Genomic DNA, 26,056 nt, shown 5'->3' on the forward strand with positions numbered 1-26,056 from the left:
TGAAGCGCACATAGTAATGGTTTCCCGAAGAGATTTCTCTGAATGCAATTTAGTAGCTATTTGAAGGAAAGTGTTTCAAGTTAATTTTATCAGTCAAAATCAATCTCTCTTCTTTTAAGAAAAATCACATTTTCTGGTGTACTTCCATGATCATCTCAGATGTTTTACAAGTAATGTAAAATTGCTCAAATGGATCCTAAAAATACATGAAACACACTGCAAAAGAGGTTTAATTTTTTAAATTTTATTTTTTAATAGTGTCTCTTATTTGGTCCTATAGCACCTATGTTTTAGTTGTCTTTCAACAATTAGGAAACATCTTCTGCACCCATATAAATGTGAGCAAAACAAACATGGTGTTTGTCCTCACATAGCTTATAATTGGGCTGACAGCAACTGAACATCTACAATGCGGGACAGGATAAATTACGGGCCCTGCCTAGAATCTCCAAAATGCTGCTGCCAAAGTCTTTCCATCTGTTCCGTCACAAATCTCAGCACAGTGTCTATAGTTAATGATTCACTGTATACCTGAAATCCGCTCAAAGAGTAGATGTTAAGTAGATCTCGCCACTAAAAAAAAAAAAAGTAACTATGTGAGGTGATAATTGTTAATTAGCTTGACTGTGGTAATCATTTCACAATGTACAAGCATATCAAAGCACCACACTGTGTGACTTGAAATCATACAAATCATACAAAATTTACTCATCAATAATCTCAGCTCTCATAGATAGGAGGCAGGAATCATCAGAATTCTGAGTAACTGTATCTGAGTTCAGAGACTGTACCTGAAACTGCAGAGAACTAAAATACACACAAGCTAGGAAGACAGACAAGTCTATCAAAATAAAATAAAATTTTAGAAAATCTTCGTATGAACAATCTAATACCCCTAAACTAACAAAAAGAAATACAGCTATGCAAAGATTAATCACCAGAGAACTCTGCCATCAAGAAGAATCGGAACACTAAATAAACCAATCCTAGTCCTACCATGGAACAAAAGCCAGGAGGATGCTGACTCATGAAAAAATCAGTGGACTTCTGGTCAGGAACTTGAAAGGGACATAACAAAACTAGCCAGAATTCAGACACAACACTTTGAAGTGAAAATGACCAAAGAATCCACTGTTGAGAAGCCCCAGAGCCTTTCTACCAGTTAACCCCTGGGATCACTCCCAAGTTCCAAGCTGGTTTCCCTACTCACCACTTTTTTACTGCACAGGCCCCAGACACTGCCTTACTTCTCAGTCCTTCTCAATAATCTTCCCCTAGCTATTCTGTGTAAACCCTCTTCGTAACACTGGCTTTAGACAAGGTCAGTCTTACACAGCTTCCTCAGTTTGGGAAGGCATGCTTGCTAGGTAACGAAACGGTCAAAAACAAAAAAAAAAAACAAAAACACTCAGACACTAGGAAATAAAACAAAGACTCAAATCTGACAAATTTTTCATTGCTATCATACCTGCCTAAAGTTTCTGATGACCTCCTCTTTTTACATGAAAGCCCAGAGGGGTCCTTCCCCCAACTTTCTCTAAGTTGTGCACATTCTTTCCTCTGTAAGTCCCTCCTTCCTAAACCGTAAACCTGAAGGGCCTAGAGACACAGTTGGCGCAGAACGTAGGCATCTTCTCCCCGATGGCATCATGGGAACTAACAAGATGAGGCAGGTGCTGTGGATGCTTTAATCCAGAGTCAGTGACTGGGCTATGTTATGACTCAAGTCTGTAATTACAGTGAGTAAGAAGAGAAGACAGGAAACGGGTGGGCGCTGGGGCTGGGAAAACACTTTGGGGCCTTAGAAAGTTATGTTTAGCTACACCTTGTATTTTATATGGAATGTATTACTCTAAGAGATGATACCAGGAATAACATGTATAGAAATCACAAAAAACTTAAGTCATAAACAGCTAGGTCATAATAAATTTCTAAAGAAATGTGGAACTCACCAGCCCCAATATGCCTTCCCACACATCCCTGGATAGATCAGACAAAAGTAGGCTATTTGAATAGAGGCAAGTGAGTGAACATGAGTGATGAGGGTAAGCTTGCCTGCTGGCCTTTCTGTCATATAGGCCCCCCAAATACCTGGACGGAGGTTGTGTCCAGAACTCCAGTTGGTTACTGATACATTCTCACCCCAACTTCAGCAATGTTGTCTACCCTAGATACCTAGAACAATCCTCCTGACACAACTTTCACCCTACCCCCACCCGACCCCACCCCACACTTTTATACACCTCACCATTGCCAGTATTGCCTTGGTTTAGACAATCAAGATATCACCATCCTCGAAATATATGATGAACAAGGAAAAAGGTAATTTTGGAGCAAGTGAGACTCTTAAGATATTCTCCACCCTCCTTCCTTGCCCTTCAAGTTCACTTTTGTCACTCAAAACTGCCTGTCATCCTGGAGATTACATTTAGAGATTCCAAATGTAAAACATGATTTTTGGAGAAGACAAAAATAAATTCATAATCAGGATTATGAAGCAGAATTGTTTCAAAACAGCAAGCTTTCATTTTCAATGCAATGCCAAGGTCATTCACTAATTTGTAAGAGTAACCTGAGCAGTACCTGACTCTGATCAGTCCAGATCGAGGGGAGATCTCATTTCTAAAAGAATTTCCAATCTGGGCAGCAGCAAAAGGCAACTTTCCTTGGTTGAACTCCAAAAGTCGTTTGAAATTCAAGAAAATCCCCTGTGCAGTTTCTGGTCTCAAGTACCTATAAATTTAAGTCAGTCAGTCTGTTACAAAGAAAGAAATTATGTTTTCCAACAATCCTGAAATTCTAGATACAAATCCTAAAAGTCCTAAATATACCATTTTCACAACAAAGTTGTACAGGCCCTAAAATGAAGTTTTAGAAATATTTTCCTCCGTAGCAAACATTTTCATAGCAAGTATTAGAAAATGTATTAAGTAATTAGTGTGGCAATACTACTTTGGCAATGCCATTTCATTTAATTACACCAGTGAGTCAAAACCCCACTTCTCAAAAAGCAGAAATAAAAATTAATTTAAAAACACCACCTCAGGTCAGGCGCAGTCACTCACACCTGTAATCCCAGCACTTTGGGAGGCTGAGGTGGGCGGATCACCTGAGGTCGGGAGTTCGAGATCAGCCTGACCAACATGGAGAAACCCTGTCTCTACTAAAAATACAAAATTAGCCAGGTGTGGTGGCACATGCCTGTAATCCCAGCTACTCAGGAGGCTGAGGCAGGAGAATCGCTTGAACCTGGGAGGCAGAGGTTGCAGTGAGCCGAGATCACGCCATTGCACTCCAGCCTGGGCAACAAGAGCGAAACTCCATCTTGAAACAAACAAACAAACAAACAAACAAAAAACACCACCTCTCCCATAGTGCCCCTTAAACCCCTGATGTCTTCTAAGTCATCATGTACGTGGAGGCAGATGACAATCTTAGGTCCTTTGGAAAATAATACCCATGCCTATGTTTAGCCCTGTTAACCCACATATTAAAACTTAACTGAGGTGCTAAAAAGAAATCAGTATGGGCTCACATTTAACATCAGCACTCACTTATCACTAACTATCACCTCACCAAGCCAGGTAATTTTCAATGTTTTTCAGATCATTTTATTCTCTGCAGTATTTTATATTTTCAACCACAGGCTTCCACATTTCTCTGTATTTTAAAGATATAGTCAAGCAAATACACTATTACAGCCACTGCCCTCTCAATTTCCTAGGAAATATTCTGTGCAAAACACCCACGAAGGAAGCGTTCCCAATGGCCTACTTCAAAATAAGTATTTTACTAAAATAACTTTAAAACCAAGGGGTAAAAACCCTAAAATTGTACCCTCTTCTTACTTAACAGACCAACTCTTTTGATTTTTATGGCTCTTTCCAGATTTCATCCAAATGTAAGTAAAGTTTATACGTATATTTACAGTTAGTATGTATAAAATTATGTATTACTCATTTTATACTTCCCATTTTCTAAATAATGGCACAAATTTCTCACATTTAATAGTGGCAGAATATTATCCTAAACTAATCCACTTTACCATAATTTGTTTAACCACTCTCAAATTACTGAATAGGTTATTTCTACTTTTAATTTATATACTTCTTCTAAGTATAATTTCCTTTCCTTCTGAATTATTTCCTTAGATTAATTCCCAGAAATGGAATGTCTGGGTCACACGTTATGTCTCATTTTATGACTCTCTGTACATACGGCCAAAATGAAAGGCTTGCTGCTGGCCTCTTTCCATGAAACATTCCAAATCAACCTGTCTCATTAGAATAATTAACTGTGACACATTTTGTCACAATTAATTTTTCTTATTCTTCATTCCGTACTCTGGGAAACACGATCTATCTAGCTCATGTAGCAAAAACTTACTCTCTTACCCTATCATAAGAAAAATATCTAAAGCTATGAAATGGAACATTGGCTAAGTCTGTTAAACAGTGGACAAGGAATCAGAAGATAAAGATTCCAATTCTGAATCATACTGTAAACTAACCAGATATTCTTTATCCATGAAAACCACATCTTTCAAATCAACAGGCTATACCTATGCTGTCCAATATGGTAGGCCACCAGTCACATGTCTATTTAAATTCCAATTAAGATGAAATAAATTGTAAAATTCAGTGCCTCCGAAGAACTGGACCCATTATGAGTGCTCAAGAGCCAAATGTGCTGGTAGCTAATCATACTGGACAACACAGATTACAGAACATTTCCATCACTGCAGAAAGTTCCATTGGACAGTGGCATGCTAAACTAAATGGTTTCTAAAATATCCTTCAGCAATAAGTTCAATGGCTTTTAAAACCATTCTTCAACTGTCCCTTCTACCCTATGCAGCTGTAACTAGAAGATACAGTGATCAGAGACTTTATATCTATTTTATGGAAAAAAAATACATATATATCAAAAAAGAAATTATATTCAGAAAGAATTTTTTAAGACTTATTTCTGCCATTATTTCTCCATAATACATTCATCTGTACTTCTGTATATCACTTTTTAAAAATTTTTCCTTCATAACATTGATATTTGCCTTTTAATATAAGCAATTTTAAAAACTTCATTACATAAACAGGTAAACAATAAGTGATACATACCCAGGCATGTTTCCTCCAGGCCCAATGAATGTCTTGAACATTAAGTTAAAAGATACTGGAGGGGATAGATCATTTCCAGTAATGGGAGATTTTACATTATAGTTCACAAAAAGATCTGCAAGTTCTTGCTGTCCATAGTTATCAAGCTAAAGGACATATAAAGAAAATAGTGTAAAAGACAGAGAAAACAAGGCATAAGATATAAAGTATTATATATATAACCCTAGCCATCCACTGTTACAACTCACACAAAATTCAGGAACATCACAATTAACCTAACCTTCAGGACACCCACATTAAAACCATAACCAATTTATACACTTTCCGTTTATCAAGAGAGAAAAAAAGTATCTTTCTGGGACCTAAAACTCATATAGTCACTGTTTCAAAGTGAAAGATAAAGCAAAATACCTCTTACTCAATTATAACAGTTATTAGTTGGCAAGAATCTGAAATTACCTAAATAAGTTTTCAAAGCTGAATTTTACTATTCTGAACACATTTAAGGTGCATTTCTGCATTTCTCTGTATTTTAAAGATCCAGTCAAGCAAATATACTATTAATAGCCACCACCCTCTCCTCAATGGAGTAATTAAATGTGCATTGAACTTTCCTTTCCCATTAGATATTAAGCGCCTAGAAGACAGAAGCTGTATCTTATTCACCTCAGCATTTTCCAGTGTATTGCACATTCTATACATTGATCATCAATGCCAAATCCTGTAAAATGATGTATGCCCTCCAATTTAAGAATTTCAAGTGACTATGACAAACCATCTAATAGTATGCAATATTTAAAACTTAAAAGTCTCCTAACAGAAATAAAATAATTCAATAAATCAATTAATGGCCCTAAGAACTGAAGCTTTGAGTTCAGAAAGACCTGGGCGTATCTCCCAACTGTACATCACTTATGGGTTGTGTGACTAAAGATTAAGTTCTTACCTAACCTCTCTTAAGAACAGGGGAGAACAGCTTCTACCTTGCTATGTAGGAATATTATGAAGATTAAACAAAACATGTAAAGTACTTAGCACAGGCAGGACCTGGTACATAATACCTACTCAATAAAGAGCAATTATATTTGCTACCCTCATAAATCCAATGGTATTTCCACTCCATAACCCACTCACACTAACTAAATGTTCCAGATTTGAATGTGCAATTTAAAATATTAAGCCTTCTAGACTCTATTTCTACAGAATTTCTAGGAGGAATCCACAAAACAACATTATACAATTACCCAAGAGGCTAGATCAATGAGGAAACTGTTGCAGTGAACTTCAAGACATGAGTATCATAAATATAAGCTGGTCCTACTACAGCAGAAAGTTAAAGAGCCTGAGGAACATCTATTTCCCAGGTAATTCAAGAATATATAGTGTTTTCCAATAAAGGCATAATTTAAAAAGAAATCAGGAGGAAAAAGATTCCGCCAATACAGATAGAAATCAAAACCCCTGGGAAAGGGAATCTGGCAATATCTAACACTATTACATTTGTATTTATCCTTTGACCCAGCAATCCCATTTCTAGGCATCTATCCCAAAGACACAATAGCAAAAACATGAAAAGATATAAGCACAAGATTATTCAATGCAGCACTATCTGTAATGTTAAAAATGGGAAATAACCTAAATGTCCAGCAGTAGACAACTGGTTATATAAAATATATCCACACAATGCCGATTATGTAGCTATAAAATGGAAGGAGGCAATCTCTATATACTATGAGGGACCAATCTCTGAAATATTTTGTTATGTGAAGAAAACCACAATGGAGAAAAGTGTGTATGGAATGCAACCATTTATCTAGAAAGGAGGGCATACAAATATCTATATGTCTTTGTTTATATTCTATTTTTTTTAAAAAAGAAGTTAAGTTAAAAACTGCTCAGGAAGCAGGGAAGTGGAAGGAGGGAAGGTAAAGGGAAGAGAAAGATAGCAGACTACTTAAATATACCTTGTTTTTTAGATTTGCCTTTGGAGGTATAAAAAATGCTTTATATGATTATGAAACAAATTTTAAATTTAATTTTATTATACTTTAAGTTCTAGGGTACACATGCACAACGTGCAGGTTTGATACATAGGTATACATGTGCCATGTTGGTTTGCCGCACCCATCAACTCGTCATTTACATTAGGTAGCTATCCCTCCCCCAGCCTCCCACCCCCCGACAGGCCCAGGTGTATGATGTTCCCCACCCTGTGTCCAAGTGTTCTCATTGTTCAATTCCCACCTATGAGTGAGAACATGCAGTGTTTGGTTTTCTGTCCTTGTCAGAGTTTGCTGAGAATGATTGTTTCCAGCTTTATCCATGTCCCTACAAAGGACATGGGCTCATCCTTTTTTATGGCTGCATAGTATTCCATGGTATATATGTACCACATTTTCTTAATCCAGTCTATCACTGATGGACATTTGGGTTGGTTCCAAGTCTTTGCTATTGTGCTATATGATTATAGAACAAATTTTTAAAAATGAAACCCTGAATACTGAAAATATATGGACTAACTGCATATCTAGCTGATGACATAACCACACAGACAGAATGACTCCAAGTGACTTTAAATACAGTTATCAGACTGTAAGACTACACACTGCTGGCATATCCCTAAAGAAAAGAACAATAAAAGTGTTTTTAACTGTTTTCAACATTCATATTGCTGATGGTGGTGTTGGTATTGTCATTCTGAGACTGTTAATGTATACAGTGGGAGATAAGGCATGTCAATCATTATGTTTTGTTGCTGAGAACTGGGATTTTTGGTGAGGGTAAAGGAGAGAGACTTAAGATTAATATAGTAAAAACCCCATAAACCTAATTTTAAGTAAACTATTAAGTATCTATATTAACTCATGAAAAGTTTATCTTTTAAAATATCAATGTCCTAGCTCAGATCACTGACAAGGTCTATAATTAGTGATCAGTATTATCCCCACTAATAAGTACCAGGGCTCCTTGGAGAAATGTCTGATTCCAAGTCCGGGACAGGAAATGTACAAGATGAGATGGCAATATCTTGTCATATTAAACGAAGTTTTCAGAGACTACTAGGGCTGTGTCAAAAGGACTCAGCAGAGAACTCCTAGTCACCAAAGACTGGACAATTTAACCATCAATAAGATAACTGCAACTGAATGAATATCAAATATTTGAATCTAAAGTTCACAACAGTAGGAGGAAAAAAGGAAAAGGCAGGCAGGAACTCATGCATTTCTGAAGGATGTTAGGGAACCAACCAATGGAAAACAGGTTTAAAAAGACAAGGGGTGGGAGAATGGATGAAGCACTTATTCTCACTTTTCTTTACAAATGGTGTCTCAGATAAATCAAATAGTTGATAGAAAAAGTTTTTTCACATAGAAATAGTCTAGCTAAAAAAAAAAAAAAAAAACCAGAATGACAAAAATCACCATTTTGAAACCCCCTCATCAGTTAATGCATCTAAACAATGGACATCAATGGCCACAGCCCACAGTAGAGCTAACCAGGTACTATGTACCTCTGGACAGAAGTCCATAACACCACATAACCAAATGTCTTGCCAAAAATACCTGGTCAAGCCTCTAAATCTAATACAGAAAAAGATGAACATGTGTAACCTCACTACAGTAACATAATTAGCCAAATCCAGACAGTAGAGAACAGTAAGGAACAAATGACTCAGCTTCTTGAAAAACATTTTAATGAAAATGCGGGGGAAAAAGGGAATGAAGGAAGGCCATACAGATTGGAAGAGATTTAAGAAACATATCAACCTATCACAAGTATAGACTTTATCTGGATCCCAATTCAAATTTTAAAAACTGGAAACATTTAAGACAGCCTAGAAAACATGAACACTGATTAAATATTTGATGATATTAAATTATTAACATTTCCCAAGGTAAGAGGATTGAAAAGGATTTTTTAAATCCTTTAAAAATCCTTTATTTTTAAAGGATTTTTCTCTTTTACAGATAGATAATGAAAAATTTACAGGTATAATAAAATAATGACTGAGATCTGCTTCAAAAAAATTCAGGCTGGGCACCATGGCTCACATCTGTAATCCTAGCACTTTGGGAGGCCCAGACAGGAGGACTGCTTGAGCTCAGGAGGTCATGGCTGCAGTGAGCCATGTTCGTGCCCCTGCACTCCAGCCTGGGCTACAGAGTGGGACTCTGTCCCCACCCTACCACACACAAAAAATTAGGGGAAAGAAGTCAGGCAAGTGAGAGGGGAATAGATACAGAAAAATCTAACAGTGAAGCAGGGTGATAGGTACATAATTATTTATTATGTTTTTATTTAACACATAAAATTTTGTACGTTTTGAATTTTTCATAAACAAGTTAAAAATGATTTTTAAAACTGGAACATCCAGAGATGGGCCACAAAAACTGGCAGAGAAAAGAAACAAAAGAATTCGTTCTGAGCTGTTAAATCCACATAATAGGAGTAGAGGTCTTCCTACCACAGAAGGTGAATCAGGGCCTTTTAAACAAACAATCATGCTTCATAAAGCTGAAAAGGAGTCAGACACTAAGGTGCAGAAAACGCTACTCTGTGCTTAAGCAACCGATGGGCTTTCAGCCAGTGAATCCACCAGGGCCATTTCTGAGTGCCATACCATTTCCCATGGGTCCCTTACTTTTCATTGAAGATTATATTGACAGCTGTACATGTATGTATCTGATATGGCAAGTCAAAAAACAAATTGCTCTCCTAGAACACAGATCTGAAATAAAAGAGAAGGCCAATGCTCAAACAATAAATTGACTTGTCAAATCAACTAGTTACTTCCCAACTCTGACAATGTACTTGGAAATGAATGATACTGTTAAGATCAAAAACATATATACACAAAACCTCAGTAAATCTAAAATTCTGAATGGAAAATTTTAGGGATACTTAGAGGCATTTTCCATTTTTTCTAATAAAGGGCATGCCTTTGGAAAAGAAAATGAGATGAACGTGGGGCTTCAACAGTATCAAAATATAAGAAATAATTTTCTAAATCATGAGTAACTGTACTAAAACAATAAGCTTCAAGCAAGGGATAAAATTATACTCCACAAGGATCAAAATAAATCAGCAGATGATTCAACAGCCAAATTAAGAAAGTTTTCAATGTAAATGAAGAAGGAGAAATTATTTTAGCTATGTTGGAAAGTTAACTATCACAGAGAAAAAAAAGCATGCTTAAAAAAAAAATTAGGACAACAGTGGAAAAGTATCCAGTAATTCCCATGACAAAAAAACAACAAATTAGGGAGTTCTATATTCAGGCAGAGAGAGAGAGAGAGAGAGATCGGTATAAAGAAAATAGGTATAATCACAGTACTGGTTTTTTGTTTTTTGCCCAAGGAAGTAAATAAAATTTAAGAGGTGAGCCTCAGTAGACCTCATGACTAAACATGGTGTTGGAGAAATGTACTTTGCCTAAATGGAATAGCCGATAGATGAGGTGAGACACCAGCTATATATATATATGTGAGCACATGCATCCTCCCAGGGAGACGTGCAGTTTTGATCATATTCTTAGGGTGGTCTGTGACCCAAAAAAAGGATAAGAACTACTTCTAATATAGAAAGTATTCCTGCAATTGGTAAAAGGTCAAAATAAATTATCTCTGTGGTCTCTTTTTTGTCTTCTCTAAAATTTGTCAGCTTAAATATTATACAAATTATAAAACTTTAGGCCTACAGGCAAACTGAGAAAAGCAAGGACAGAAAAGTCGGGACCTGCTCATGAGGTTCTAAGAATAATAGCACAAAATCAGGGTCCAAGCAGAGGCAGATCAAGTAGCCAGTGATTTCGGGGTCATTATCTGCCCCGAAATCTCCACACCAGTGCTGAATACTACCCATCATCAGTCACTCCTGTGGTTTTAGCTATTAAATCCAGAAAAGTAGTTTCCAAGGTCAGACAAATTTAATGCCTACTTACACTGACCTGTTAGTTTTGACTGAAATAAAGGGTTAGTCGCAAAAGAGAGAAGAAAATAAAAACGCAAAAAAAGAGATGCTATAAAGGACAGAATTAACCTCTGCTTCGTTACAATGTGGCCAGGGTCAGCATAATGGGAAATGCAACAGTCATTAAACACTGAAAGAAGGACAGCGACCACCTAGGTTACTCTGATAACATCTCTAGAGTACTCACCTGGGCCAAAACACTTTCCATCTCTGATTTCTTTTCGACAGAACACTTCTTATCAGACATCAATTTCTGTAAATGAGCTGGAAGAACAGTGTTGACATATGTCAATCAACGGGAAAAAGGACAATGCACTTTTCAGTTTCAATGCTAGACAATTAAAAAGTAACTCCAAGGATAAAGTTCTTAATTTACATGAATCCTATGGTTGATTTTACAGCAGCAGTCATGGTATTGTCTTGATTCATTTGCTAATTAGAAAAATTATCTGTATGTAACTAATTATCTACATATAACTTTTTTAAAAACAAGGGATTTGATCTATATACTTAAGATCTGTGCACTTTACTCTTTGAATGTTATGCCTCAATAATAAATTTAATGAAAAACATCTGAGAGAAAGTTTAAACCTTTTATTTTGATCAATTCTACCTGAAAGAGATGAAGAACCTCACCTTTTAATAGATGGTCAGCACGAAAACATTCTCCATTTTTTACATCTTTCACCATGAAGTCAGCAAATTTGTCTACATGGCCAGAGGTCCTAAATTAACAAACACCAACCCAATTTGTCATTCTTATACAAATTACACATAGATATTACCTTATAAGATAATTCCCCATCAATGTTTATATCTGTATATCTCAAAGATGGAAGCTCCCATATCTACAGTAATGATGTATCCATGACAGATAGTAATGTATGCCAGAGAAAATTCTTCCTCAAATCTATTTCTCACCCTCTCCCACATTCTTCCTTCCCATAAGAAAAAGGATGTTAACTAGACAATAAAAAGACAATTCTTTTCTACAAGTTGTCATAAAGTCTGTACTGTTCTTCAGGATCAATTAATCCACGCCTATGCCATTATTATTAGTGATCTAAGCAAAGGCCAAAATCATTGGGAATTTGACTAGTTAAGAATTCATGGCAGCTCAGTATAGACACTGAACCTTAAGGAAAGTGTTTTCTGCCACTGAAACCTGTACTGACATTGGTATTATCTCTACAAAGTTCCTATTGGTGGAACAAGTAGCTAAAATGATAGGTAGTCCTGATCTTATAGAGCCATCATTCAGAATTCCTCATCTTAATTGGCTGAAATTATTAAGAGAACCTAACGGATGCCAATAGTAAAAATTAGCTCTCCACCAGGCAACCTTAAATGAATAATGATGAGTTACAAAATGGCAAGAATTCCTCTTTCAGTTTCACATTCTGAAATTCTGCCGTACTTTGGGAGGCCGAGGCAGGCGGATCACGAGGTCAGGAGATCGAGACCATCCTGGCTAACACGGTGAAACTCCATCTCTACTAAAAATACAAAAAAAAATTAGCCAGACGTGGTGGCGGGCGCCTGTAGTCCCAGCTACTTGGGAGGCTGAGGCAGGAGAATGGCGTGAACCCGGGAGGCGGAGCTTGCAGTGAGCCGAGATCAAGCCACTGCACTCCAGCCTGGGTGACAGAGCAAGACTCCGTCTCAAAAAAAAAAAAAGAAAGAAATTCTGCCCTATTTTCAATTATGTTGGTAGGAATAATCTAAGTTTCTGCATTGAAACTTCAATACAAATAGTATTTAATTGAAAATCTCTACAAATATACCTTTGCTCAGAACTTCTAAAAACTTGTATTAAGGAAATAATCAAGGATATACCCAAAAATCCATCTATCAAGATATTCGGTGCAGTCAAAAATGAGAAACACCTTAACGCTTTCAAAACGGCACAAACTAACATATTATGGCACTTCCATAAAACAGAATGCTATCATTAAAAATGCTTTAGATGAATAGTTAATGACATGAGTATATGTTCATCTATATTACATGAAAATAGGCAGTGTACTGCTAACACTGAAATACATAGCGACATACAGAAAAAACAGGAAGGACAAACACAATCATCTTAACGTGGCTATCTGTGAGCAGAAGGTATACATTTCTTTGTTTTTCCATATTTTCCATATTTTCTACATGAAATAAGTAGTTCTTTATAATCAGGAAGTTATTTAGATAAGTATATTAAATAATTTAATAAGTTGCTTTATTTAAAGTAGGATTCCCCCCACTCCAAAGTAAGATCTCACTTTAAAACTGGCTCAGGGGTGAGCATGGTGCAATCGATCTCCAGGATCTGTTCCTCTTGGATAAAGTGCTGCCTCCAGGTCTGAATAATATTGTTCTTCAAAGCACAGCCAACTGGCCCAAAGTCATACAGACCACTAACACCTATAGGATATGAGAGGAAAACACGCACTTTACCTTGTCACTCTGAACAAATGAAGGCAAGGAGACATGAGAAACTGATACCTATACTCCCTACAAGTGTATTCAAGTCAACAATGCAAATTCCTCAATACTGAAGAGCCTTGCTTTCAGCTAGCTGATGGAAGTAAAGTAAAAAAGCTCTTACGCCATTTACCAATTCTGTATTTGTAATTTCAAGTAGGACTTGCCCAAAATCTACAACAAAAGTTCCCCCTTAGAGAACAGAATGAAAAAGCAGATTACAGTTTTCTGCCGTAAAAATTACAAAATAATTTCTCACAATATCTGATAACAATGATCTATAATTTTAGCATCCAATTCTCTAATTTATTCCTGGGTATTTGAGGCACTATTTAACCTCAAAAGGGTAAATATTTACAGATCCACTTAGCCAAACTCAAGTCGACTTTCAGTGGCAAAGTACTATATGTCTAATGTTGTTGTAATAATCCGCTGACTATGAAAAATATAGTTTTACATTTCATCAGTGAATTGTATTTGCCTATATACCTTCATATGGCATTCAGAGTGATTTATCTACATCCCTGAGAAGAATGTTTTCTCCTGGCAGATGACCATAAAGAATAATCTAAGGATTGTTTTATCACTGCCCCGTGTGAAGGGGCATAGTATAGTTAGCCAGTACTACAATGGCCCTCTGTTGCTCTTCAGTCTCCGTTGCATTTTAAAGAGTACATGAGCACACAGACACATCAAATGCATACATGGGCCTCCAACAATTCCCTACATCCTAATCGAAAAAAGTGCTCTCCAAGAATAAACGCAGTGGAGAAAAATAACAGGTATTACACCAAATGGTGACTCCGAGCAAACAAAAGCAAAACATCCATCCTCTGCTTTGTGGCCTGATACAAGTGGATACCAACAGGCAAGCCATGTTCTTGATTTAAGTATAATATTAGAGCTACTAACAACACAACTTCTTTTTGTCATTAATCCCTTACCTCCATAAATAGCAAAAGCTTGATCATAGAAAAACCTCCTCTTCAGGGTATCTTCCATTTTTGCTCGGTCTACAATATCATCTTTGGGCTGTAATGCCAGCTCCTGTTAGAGATTAAATAAAAAGTGAGTGATTGGAGGGGTGGGTGGGAATCTGAACTTATATATCTGAATGTAGTTTATTCCTCACCAGAATTAAATATAAAATTTATCAAACAGACAAGATTTTGATAGGTTAAAAACAATAGAAGCCATAGGTCTTTTTTTCCCTTTGAGTAATATAAAAGATATCTTTAATCATTTAGGAAAATATATGATCATTTCCAAGATTACAAGACTAAGCTTGGCCAGGTGCGGTGGCTCACACCTGTAATCTCAGTACTTTGGGAGGCCGAAGTGGGTGGATCACCTGAGGTCAGGAGTTCAAGCCTGGCCTGGCCAACATGGCAAAACACCGTCTCTACTAAAAATACAAAAATTAGCCAGGCGTGGTGGTGGGCACCTGTAATCCCAGCTACTTGGGAGGCTGAGGCAGGAGAATCACTTGAACCTGGGAGGCAGAGGTTGCAGTCAGCTGAGATCGCACCATTGCACTCCAGCCTGGGTAACAGAGTGAGACTCCATCCCAAAAAAAAAAAAAAAACAAGACTAAGTTTACTTCGATGTAGATACTGATAAGCAATATAAGCAATATTTGAATTGTTAGTGGATTGCTATAGCAAAATGGTTACTTTAAGACCCTAAAACAACTTAAGTTTGGTGATGGGAGACCTATTGTTTGAAAGGTCTGGGAGCAGGTATCAAATAAACAGACCTTTTCCTTAAAACAAACAAACAAACAAAAATCATTATTTCCAGGCATAAGAGAAGTCGTAAAGAAGAGCACAATCCTTTCCATGGAAATTCATGTAGCGTATTGAGTCCAGGATTTGCAGGGTCAGGAAGGCTTTATTAAAAAGTTGACATTTTGAGTTGCATTTTGAAAGGATGAAGAGTCTACCAGGTAGAGGGAAAAGAGAAGAAGGCATCATGGATAAACAGATAAACCAAATGATACTTGTTCAGAAACTTTTCTAGGTCTCTCCCATCCAAAGAAATTAAAGATGAACAATCCTACACCTACTTATGTTCCTATTTTATATTTTAGCATCCCAGGACTCACCTTTGCTTCCAGAACCCTCTTGCGGGCTTTGAGCTCAGCCACTGCTTTGTCCACGTCTACTTGGGGTGCTTTATCTTCTTTGAGTTTTCGCACAAGATCTCCCTAGCCAACAAAGAGAATTTATATTCAGGATTGGTTTAAGAAGTCGAGAAATGTTAGGAATGTGTTTTTAAGCATGCCTTTTAAAAAGTCTATGTAAGAATGATGCAATTCAGGCCAAGTGTGGTAGCTCACACCTGTAATACCAGCACTTTGAAAGGCCCTCCTCACCACCTGAGGTCAGGAGTTTCAGACCATCTTGGCCAACATGGTGATACACCATCATTACCAAAAATACAAAAATTATCCGGCCGTGGTGGGGGGCACCTGTAATCCCAGCCACTCGGGAGGCTGAGGCAGGAGAATCACTTGAACCCAGAAGGCAGAGGTTGCAGTGAGCTAAGATCATGCTACTATACTCCAGCCTGGGTGACAAAGTGAGACTCCATCTCAAAATGAAAAAAAAAAAAAAAAAGAATGATGTAATTCAAATGTTTATTATGTGAGTGGTCATTATGAATGAAGGTCTCTGCCCTCTTCATTTATAATCCAGAAGAACACACGGGCAAGTTAACAAATAACTGCTCACATGGTGAATTTTTTCCTTTGGGTATAGAGGGTGAAAAAGGAGGAGAGAAAAGCATTGATTAAAAAGTAGGAAAGAGCAAGATTTGTACTGAGAACACAGAAGAACCAATAAATCGACCACCTTCTTAAATCTCTCTCCTCTCGCTTACAAAAAAATTAAAAAATTATTCAGTTTTCCTCCCACTTCTCTGACTATTCTTCTCAGTCACTGCTGGCTCATCTTCCTTTGCCTTTCTCTTTACAGTTGGAATTTTTTCCTTGCTAATATTTCTCAATTATTTTATTAACTTCCAACAACCTATACTAATTCCATATTTATAGTAATATGGTGGACTAGGTCATCTGAGAAAACAAACAAAATATTACCTATATAGGATGAAAAACTTTCAGCTGAGTAATTAAAGTTGTTAAATTGATATAGCCCTTGGGCACCCAACAGAGTTTCTAATTTCGGTGATCCATTTCCATACAATATGTGGTTCATTTTCACTCTGTGTGATTGTTTTTGGTAGTCTCTTGTTCTTTGCTCATGTTTTTGAATACTTCTTTTATTTTAAAAAATTATCTTAAGCATTTTAAAAATATGTGATTATTCTAATACTTTTGGAGGATCTAACTCTATTATCATTTCCCCTGAGTCTCACTCAAGGTGGCTTGTTTCCTCATGGGTTTTTAAATTTTGAGTTTGGCACTTATTATTTTGGTAACCTTAATCTGTGAAAAATCCTAAAAGACCAATGTGGAAAGTCTGCTCCTTTTGCAATATGACGTTCTGGGTAAAGTATATGAAGAAAGACATACGTAGGTGGAAAAGGAAAAATAATTTTAAAAGCCGTTTCGGATAATTGTGGATATTTTTTGATACTACCTCAAAACTCTGAGAAGTGTTATTGCTTCAAGGTTATTTCTAACTCAGAAACTATAGCAATGAATTTTTTTGTACTGTTAGAATAAATCTATTAATGTAGCTTAAGCTTTGAATGGCTCTTTCACCAATACCTGATTTCATAACATCATGCATTGGTCACCTGGAAAACATTGGCTCACTGAGTTATGCAGATTATCCAAATACTATCAAAAAAAAAATCCACGTTTGTTAATATCACCACTCATCTCATCACAAATATCTTTAAGGACTGTGAAGCTGCCAAGCTCACAGCAAAAGATATGAGTCTTCCCAAATTCTAAAATTTCCCCGAAGTTTGAATTTTATTATTGGCCACAAATACTAACCGTTGTTTTCTTAAAGTGACAAACTCACTTCATTCATTTTCCAGATTAACAAATTTCTATGAAACATGTGCTACTAACAAGACCAGTCATTAAGTAAAAATCCCACTCCGGAAAGGTTTTCAATTGCACTTCACAATGGAATTATCCACAGTGGATAGGGGTGACAGTGTGTCTCATTTCCCTATATACAAAAAATGCGTAAAATTAGATCATCTTTAAATTATCTTTCAGCTGACATCGGACTCAGTAATTCACACAATTAACTAACTGATATATGTGTGTTCTTGGAAAATAAAAAAAATATCCAAACTAACTTAAATCAACTAACTCGCATATTCGGAAAATATCTTAAAGTACAAAACAATTAATAATCAAGACAACATAAACAATACACAAGACAGTAGTAGCATCGGAAATCGGCGGCGATCAAAGTTTACTTTAGTTAACTAGATCCAGTCTTAACTACCGATGGATGATTTTCACTGCAGTTCCAGGCTAACGTGGCAGAGGGAGGGGTTTGGGTGTGGTGTTTTTTTTTCCCCCAAATTAGTTGTATGCTCCCTTCTAAAGGGAAGGATATTTTTTAAAATGGCAAGTTAAGAAAAGACAAAGGAACCACACCTAATTTTATTTGTGGAGTGGAAGGTGGGTGGAGGGAGACAGAATATGCAATCGGTGTTCTGACACCAATCATGAAGAAAAAAGTTAAGCCCGTGGTGATATTTCAAAATGAAGGGCTATTTATTAAAATCGATCAGGCTCAAACCAGCGAAGAGGACAGATGGCAAAGTGGCTGAATATGCGGCAGCTATGCCCCAACGAATTATTTCCGAGAGAGGGTTCCACCCTCTGTAGCTAAGGCAAATTATTGCATCAGGCGCCCATGCAGGAGAAACCCGTTTGGTGTTTACTACTAGGTCATGATCTCCGGGGTCCTACTGAAAGCTCTGGCTCTCCCTAATTGGATATGGGAATCATCTGAAATAATCTTCTCCTTGCCATCTCTAAATTCTAATCTCTATGGCAGTGCCCTAGGAAAAGGAGGTCTATATTAAATCACCAAGTCCTCCAGCCCATGAAACCTTCCCTCGCCTTCAGGAAAATCAAATTTCAAAATATTCCATACTAAGGATGGCTGACTTCACTCCGCAACACTTAGTTTCCCAGGTTTACGATCTGAGGGCTCACTGGTTCCAAATGGCCTTTTCAGAAGCCAGAAAAGGTGACAAGAGCAAAGGATGATGAGTTCACAGCATTAATAGAAAAGTTCGACACCTCCCCACATCCATGTTTCAACCCTATTTTCTCAGCCAATCATTCTGCTAAACTAAGCACTGCATGAAGGAAGATGTTAAGGAGGAAACACTATTCAAAGCATCCTGAAGATTAAAGGGCCTGGCCGTAAGACGAAAGAACTGGCAGTTTTTCGGCTCATCATTGACCACGGAAAGAATTAGGAAGCTTTCCACCCAGGGTGCACAAACAGTAGAGCAGAGCCTGGAAAACTGAAGTTAAGGTTATTCAGTTAGGAGGCGAGGAGAACCAAAGGGTCACAGATCCCAGCCCCACTGGAAATAGAGGGGACGCGGGCTGTGACAGAATGGGGAAGGGAGAACGGAGCCGGAGGAGAGGGACGCAGAAGTCGGAGGGGTTCCAGGGAGTCATCCAAAAAGAAAGGAGGACGGAGGTCCGCGAGAGAGGAAGTGGCTGACGCACGGGGGACTTGGGACCAAAGTGGGGGAGGCGAAGAAGACGCCAGAGGATGAAGGGAAAGAAAGGGGTAACCGAAGAGAAGGACAGTTCCCCGGGGAGGAGGGAAGGATGGCCAAAAGAAGGCCCTGGGAGGAGAGCCGGAGGCTTAGCGGAGGGCGCAAAACACCGGTACCTGCTGGCGCACTGCTAGCCTCAGAGGTGCCAGCACCTCCTCAGCCCCCGCGCCGTCCATGCTGCTCCGGGAGGCGGCGGCGGGCAAGGAGATCCGGGCGCAGGAGGGCGCGCTGAGGGACCGGCGGAGCAGGAGCGAGGGCCGGGCTAAGAGCCGGGGAGGCAGCAGCAGCAGCAGAGCGGCCCGAGCACCTCTAAGCAGCACTGGATGCGGAGAGGGCATGAGCCGGCGGCCCTGGGCGGTCCAGAGAGGGTGGCGACGGAAGCGGCACGCGCGGATCGGCTCGGAGCATGATGAAATCGCCGCGTAAACGACGCGGCGCGCGTACTGCCGCACATTCACCACCCCACGACGCGGCGCCAGGTCGCCGCCGCAGATTCGACACAAAACCCGGAAGGACCCAGCCGAGGGTTTTCTCCGCTTCGGGCGAGGGGTAGGTAGGGCTGCGAGCGAACAGATTTGCACAGAAGTGCATCAAGCCACCCTAGCAGGGTGGATGTTCAAGGACACAGCTCTGAGCGAGACCTGCAGGCCGAGACACAGGAGAACCTTCAAAGCATAGGCTTTTATACGAGTGACACCCCGTTCGACCTACTTGAACGGACACTTCTGTTTCTGTTCTTTCGCGCCCTGCGCCTTAAAAGGGTCGCAAAACGTCAAATCAGATAGGGACGTTAGACTTCTGTTGCTCAAGTGCGGATGTTCCCCAGATAAGGAAATAGGCCCAGAGAGGTTAATGATTTGCCCAGTGTCACACATTCTTGGTCCGCCGATGTTAAGACAAAAGCTGGCGAACGGGGGAGGAGGAATGAGGGGTCACCCGAGGCTTTCTGGAGAAGGTAAATTCCAATCTGCCCTTACGTGGCGAGCAGGATATGAACCAGCAGAGATGAGGAAAGGCAAGAGGTGCCTGGTAAGTCTTTCTGCTCAGTCTGTCTTTCTGCCTCAGTCTATCTGCCTCCTGTGGTTAGGACCCAGCTGACCAACCACCCAGAGATGGTTCCCCCCACCCCACACACCCAGTTCCTCCTGCCCAAAGGGTGGAGGGCCTAGAAAAGCTGGGTTCCCCCTACAGAAAAGGAATAGAAAAACAATGTGTTGGTTATAAAAACAGCAATGCGCACACCTGCAAAAATGGCTAAAATGAAAATGTTGGAAAATGCCAAGTGACCCTCTGAGACTCCCCTACACTGCTCGGGGGAGTGTTAGTTGGTGCAGCCAGCCACTTGGGAGCTCTTCGGCAGTACCCACTGAAGCCGAGCACGTACATCTCCCTGTGACCCACAATCCCACCCCAGGAGTGTGCAGGAGTAGACGGGCTCACTGTAATGAAGTCTCCTTTCCTAATAGTGTGAAAGTCCATGTTATTTCTCTTCCCGTTCCAGTGTGCAGTTCTGGAGAAGTACTTAAAATTCAACATGAGCAGGGTGGGTTGCTTAAGAACCTTCTGCAATATTGAACAATTATATTTTTAAACACTTTTATTTCAAGATTTGATATTATAATTTATTTGGCTTCTATTTTACTAGGCAATTTTGAATTTATTTTAATATCTTTAAATGTGAAAAATTGTCTTGTTTTACTTTTATTTTTATTTAATTTTTATTAAAATGTTGAAATCTATATCCTTTGAATAAAACTATTTTATTTCTAAAAAATTCCTTAGATCAATAATGTCTCATCCATTTTCATGTTAGGACAGTCCTGAAAGGACTCCAAATCTGTTCTTCCCTCCTCCCTGACCAATTCATCCTCCCCACTGCTGCTTCAGTCATTCTTTCTTTTCTTTTTTCTTTTTTGTTTTCCAGACGGAGTCTCGCTCTTTCACCCAGACTGGAGTGCAGTGGCGTGATCTTGGCTCACTGCAACCTCCACCTCCCGGGTTCAAGCGATTCTCCTGCCTCAGCCTCCCGAGTAGCTAGGATTACAGGTGTGCACCACCACGCCCAGCTAATTTTTTTGTTTTTAGTAGAGACGAGGTTTCACCGTGTTGGTCAGGCTGGTCTCGAACTCCTGACCTCGTGATCCGCCCACCTCGGCCTTCCAAAGTGCTGGGATTACAGGTGTGAGCCACTGCACTTGGCCCAGTCATTATTTCTGAAAGGCAAATCTGACTGTGTCCCTTCTCTTCTCAAGACACTTCATTAGGCCCTTCATGGCCCTTGGCAGAATTTCCCAAACGGTTTTCCTTTGAAAACTGTGTCTGCACAATAATGATAATAGTTTACGTTTGTTGAGGACTCACTATGTACCAGTTAGTTCTAATTTATCTCATGGAATTTATTCACCAATTTAGTGAGATAGGTTCTATAATTATTCTGAATCTTCACATGTGGGATTCAAGGGACTGAGATATCAAACAGCTTGTCCATGGTCACACAACTAAGTGTTGGGCCAGAATGTGAGCTGGGGGCAGAGGCAGATTTTCTACATAGCTAATGAAGCTTCAAATGAGTTTAGCCCCTTTCTCTGTTGGGTTCTTTAAGTGCCCTGCAAGAGGCCCTAGTATTGTGTATGTATGATCATATATTTTTCTTTCTTTATTAAAGTTCATTTCTTTGAGGGAAATAAATTTTGCACACATTAAAATGAACAAAAATGTATAGTTCAATGGGTTTCGACAAAGCAATATCCTTTTGTAACCCCAACACCAAGCAAGATAAAGAACATTTTTCGCTGACCCCACAAAGTTCCCTTGTGTGTCATCCTGGTCATCCCACCCTCTGCAACCAGGCAATCACTATTCTATTTTCCTCTTAGATCTAGACTGTTGTATAAATGAAATAATGTAATACGTATTCTGTGTCTGATGTCTTTAATTGACCATAGTGTGTGAGAGATTAGTCCATATTGTTTCACATATCAGAAACTTGCCCTTTTTTGCTCTGTAGTATCCCATTGTGTGAATATACTACAATTTATTAATTTATTCACAAGTTGATAGACATTTGGGTTGTTTCATATTCTGGACCATTATGAATAATGCTGCTGTGAACATTCTCATACATCTTTTTTTATAGCTATATGTTTTCATTTCTCTTGGGTAAATATCTAGGTGTGGAATTGCTAAGTCAAACAATAGATGCATATTTAATTTTATTAGATTTTCACAAGTTTTTCCTATGTGGTTGTATTATTTTATGTTCTTATGAGCAATATATAAGAGTTCTAGTTTCTCCACATCCTTGTTAACATTTGATGTTGCCGGCCTTCCAGATTTTAGCTATTCTAATAGTTGTATCTCATTGTGGCTTTTATGCATTTTCCTGGTGATTAATAGAGTTGATTGTGTCTTCATGTGCTTCATGGTTATTTGTCAAAGACTTCCCAAAACATCAGAAATGTATCATCCCAGAGTTCTAGAGGCTAGAAGTCTGAAATCAAAAGTTCTTGTTACAGGCATGGGTGGGTAAGAGCTCTTCAGAGAGTCTTTGTAATCGTGTTCTTATCATAGATATGTGTGCAACACCCCCCCCCACACACACACACACACCGCCCTGCTTCTCAGCCTCCCAGCCTTATTTATTTATTTTTGTTACAGTTTGACATAAGTAATTCCACTTAGATTCTGACAACTTTCATGATCATTACTAATTTTTTATCTAGTTCTATCAGTAACTAAGAGAGAAAGTTAAAATATCTAACCACGACTGTGGATTTGTCCATTTCTCCCTTTAGTTCTTTCACATTTGCTTTATGTATTTTGAATTTGTTATGAGGCATGTACACATTTATAATTGTTATATCTTACTGACAAATGACATTTTTATTGTTATGAAATATTCTTCATCTCAAAATATACTTTTTATCTTATAATGTATTTAGCCTAACATTAATATAGCCACTCCAACTTTTTTATGATTAGTGCCAATAGTCAGTGAGGAGCTGCGGCCTCCTGCCAACAGCCATGGGGGTGAGCTATGCAGGAGGTAGATTTTCCAGCCCCAGTCCAGCCTTCAGATGACTACAGCCCCAGATGACATCTCGAATCTAACCTTATGAAAGACTCGGATCCAGAACTTGCCAGCTAAACTTCTCCCATATTTTTGACTTTCAAAAACATTGAGACCGTAAATATTTGTTGTTTTTTAAACTGCTAGTTTTGGAGTAATTTGTTACGTAACAGTAGATAACTAATACAGGAATCTTCCCTGAACTGAGTATACAATTCCTTTTCTTGAGAAGTGAGGTCCCTTCAAGGTGCCTCTTGGGGCTTTGACAGTGAGTGTCACAGCAGTGAGGTGGTATCCGCCCTGAATCTTCTGCGCCATATAAGAGCCCTGGCACCTGTCGTACAGTCATTTAATCAACATTTACCCCTTGAGAAGCTGAGAGTTCCAAAGTGATATGGTTTGGCTGTGTCCTCACCCAAATCTCATCTTGAATTCTCATATGTTGTGGGAGGGACCCAGTGGGAGGTAATTGAATCATGGGAGCAGGTCTTGCCTGTGTTGTTCTCATGATAGTGAATAAGTCTCACGAGATATGATGGTTATTATAAGGGGGAGTTTTCCTGCACAAGCTCTCTTTGCCTGCTGCCATCCATGTAAGATGTGACTTGCTCCTCCTTGCCTTCCACCATGATTGTGAGGCTTCCCCAGCCACGTGGAACTGTAAGTCCAATTGAACCTCTTTCTTTTGTAAATTGCCCACTCTTGGGTATGTCTTTATTAGCAGCATGAAAACAGACTAATACGCAGGCTTGATTTTTTTTAGTCTTGTTTCCTTAGGCTCACGCAGCCCTAGCAGGAGCCAACACAGGTTGGTGCACTGAAGAAGCTTCAGAGTGCAGGATGAGTCAGCCCAGCCTGTGGGCCAGATGATCTGGCCTTATTAATCCTCTCTCATTGACTCTCCTTTCTGGCCTGTGACCCATTAATAATGTTTTGCCCCAATTTCCAGCCTCCCTTAGCGAAGATTTGTTTCAGCCTCTGTTCTCCAAAAACGAGGAGGTGAGGTCCCTCGGATTCTGTGGGATAGTGTCAATAGCTGAAGCAGTGCAATTTGTTGTAAGATTTAATTCTATTTTGATTTCACTGGTACAGAAGCATCAGGAGGAAAGAAGTATGTTTCCCTTCCCTCCCTCCTTGATTCCCAGGGCATAGGTAAGGGAAAACTTTATCTTCTAATCTGTTAAAGTAGGGTTGGGCGGGAGGCAGGCATTCAGGGGCTTGGAGAGTGAGAAGCAGAAGTGGCCAGAGTGACAAGATTTTCTCTGAGATGAAAGCCTGCAGAACCAAGGCCTGTGGAATCCAGAAGAAATGGAGACCTGTTCACTGACTGTGATAGTGCCAGGGTCTCAGAGAGAAATGGTCATGTGTTGTTCTGGTGGAGACTGGGTCCTAGTGATGGGATTCTGAACCTTTGAAAGGACTCCTGTGTTCCAGCTTGACACTGAGTGACCAAACTTCTGACCTTCAAGAGACCTCTTAGGACTTAAACAGTGTACGTCACGGGAGTGAGGTAGTGTCCTCTGTGAATCTTCTGTGCTGCACAAGAGTCCTGCACCTGTCACATAGTCATTCAATAAAGGTTATCAAGCACCTACTAGGTGCCAGGCATTGTTCTAGGCACTGGAGGGGCAGCAGTGAACAAAAATGACAAAGTTCCTATTTGCAAGGAGCTCGTAGTCTTCGGGACCAGATTGGCAAAATAAAAATAAGCTGATTAATACATCATTTCAGATATTGATAAAGACTCTAAAAATAATAAAGTAGGGAAAATTGACAGAGCATGATGTGAGATGAAGGTGGTCTTTAGATGGGTGGTCAGGCCTTTCTGAGGAAGGAACATCTGCTCTAGGACATGAACATGACAAGAAATTAGCCATAATGAGAGCATGTGCCAAGGTCCTAAAGTAGAAACCTGCTTGACCAGTGTTAAAAACAGTAAGAAAACCCATCTGTCTAGAATATTGTGAGTGAAGAGGAGACTGGTATAAAATAAGATCAGATAGGTAAGAAGAATCTAGATCATATAGATATCGTGGGCCATGGTAAGAAAATTGTATTTTCAGTGCAATGAGAAGTCACTGAAGCATTTTAAGCAGGGGAGTGAATGGTCTGATGTCTACTTTAAAAGGATGATTTTGACTGTGTGTGGAGATTGGGCTGGAATGGGATGAGGATGGAGGCAGGATACTAGTTCGGGAGTCATTGTTGGTGCCCTTTAGCTTGCCTGGGTCAAGGTACGAATAGTGGAGATGTGAAGAAGCTATTTTGAAAGGGAAGCAAATCAGGCTTGCTGATAGACATATTGCAGAAGGGAGGAAAACCAAGAGAAGAAAATAATATTTACTTGTAGATAGTTTTACTCTAAGAAAATGAATACATTGTGTCACTTCCTGGTATGGAGGGAACAGGGAGAGGAGCAGGCTCCCTGTGTCAGTGAGAAGGGATCCAAAAAATAAGACATAGATTAGACCTGTGGAAGAACATGGTGACGGTGAACAGAAAAGGAGGATGAATGAAGTGAGAGGCAGAAGCTGCATGAAATTCAGAGATTTCCTTTCTGTGACTTCCGTGAAGTAGGAGGTAAAGTCACTTGTTGAATGTGAGGGGAAGGTTGCTGGGCTGTAATGTTGTGGAGGATGGAGGAGGTTGCAAGACCCCCTGTAAAGAACACCAGCGTAAACCCTGTTGGGGAGATGTG

General features: G+C 39.1%; 1 protein-coding gene and 1 long non-coding RNA gene across 4 annotated transcripts in view; one reads left to right on the forward strand and one right to left on the reverse strand.

The window, feature by feature from the left end:
• GARS1 (glycyl-tRNA synthetase 1) overlaps positions 1-19,631 on the reverse strand; it is a 38,552-nt gene extending 18,921 nt beyond the window's left edge. For both annotated transcript variants that reach the window (XM_055293520.2, XM_055293519.2), the window contains exons 1-8: positions 19,406-19,631; positions 15,661-15,762; positions 14,501-14,603; positions 13,355-13,496; positions 11,724-11,812; positions 11,275-11,351; positions 5,118-5,263; positions 2,584-2,733 (exon numbers count right to left, since the gene is read on the reverse strand). In XM_055293520.2, coding sequence (XP_055149495.1) covers positions 2,584-2,733; positions 5,118-5,263; positions 11,275-11,351; positions 11,724-11,812; positions 13,355-13,496; positions 14,501-14,603; positions 15,661-15,762; positions 19,406-19,627 — 1,031 coding nt within the window. In that variant the 5' untranslated portion in view covers positions 19,628-19,631. The remainder of the gene's footprint in view (positions 1-2,583; positions 2,734-5,117; positions 5,264-11,274; positions 11,352-11,723; positions 11,813-13,354; positions 13,497-14,500; positions 14,604-15,660; positions 15,763-19,405) is intronic.
• Positions 19,632-19,739: 108 nt separating this feature from the next.
• Positions 19,740-26,056, forward strand: part of LOC129490084 (uncharacterized) — a 45,806-nt gene continuing 39,489 nt past the window's right edge. For both annotated transcript variants that reach the window (XR_008660156.2, XR_008660157.2), the window contains exon 1: positions 19,740-20,318. This is a non-coding gene — a long non-coding RNA (uncharacterized lncRNA). The remainder of the gene's footprint in view (positions 20,319-26,056) is intronic.

The sequence above is a fragment of the Symphalangus syndactylus genome, chromosome 9 (assembly GCF_028878055.3).
Source record: "Symphalangus syndactylus isolate Jambi chromosome 9, NHGRI_mSymSyn1-v2.1_pri, whole genome shotgun sequence".
NCBI lineage: Eukaryota > Metazoa > Chordata > Mammalia > Primates > Hylobatidae > Symphalangus > Symphalangus syndactylus.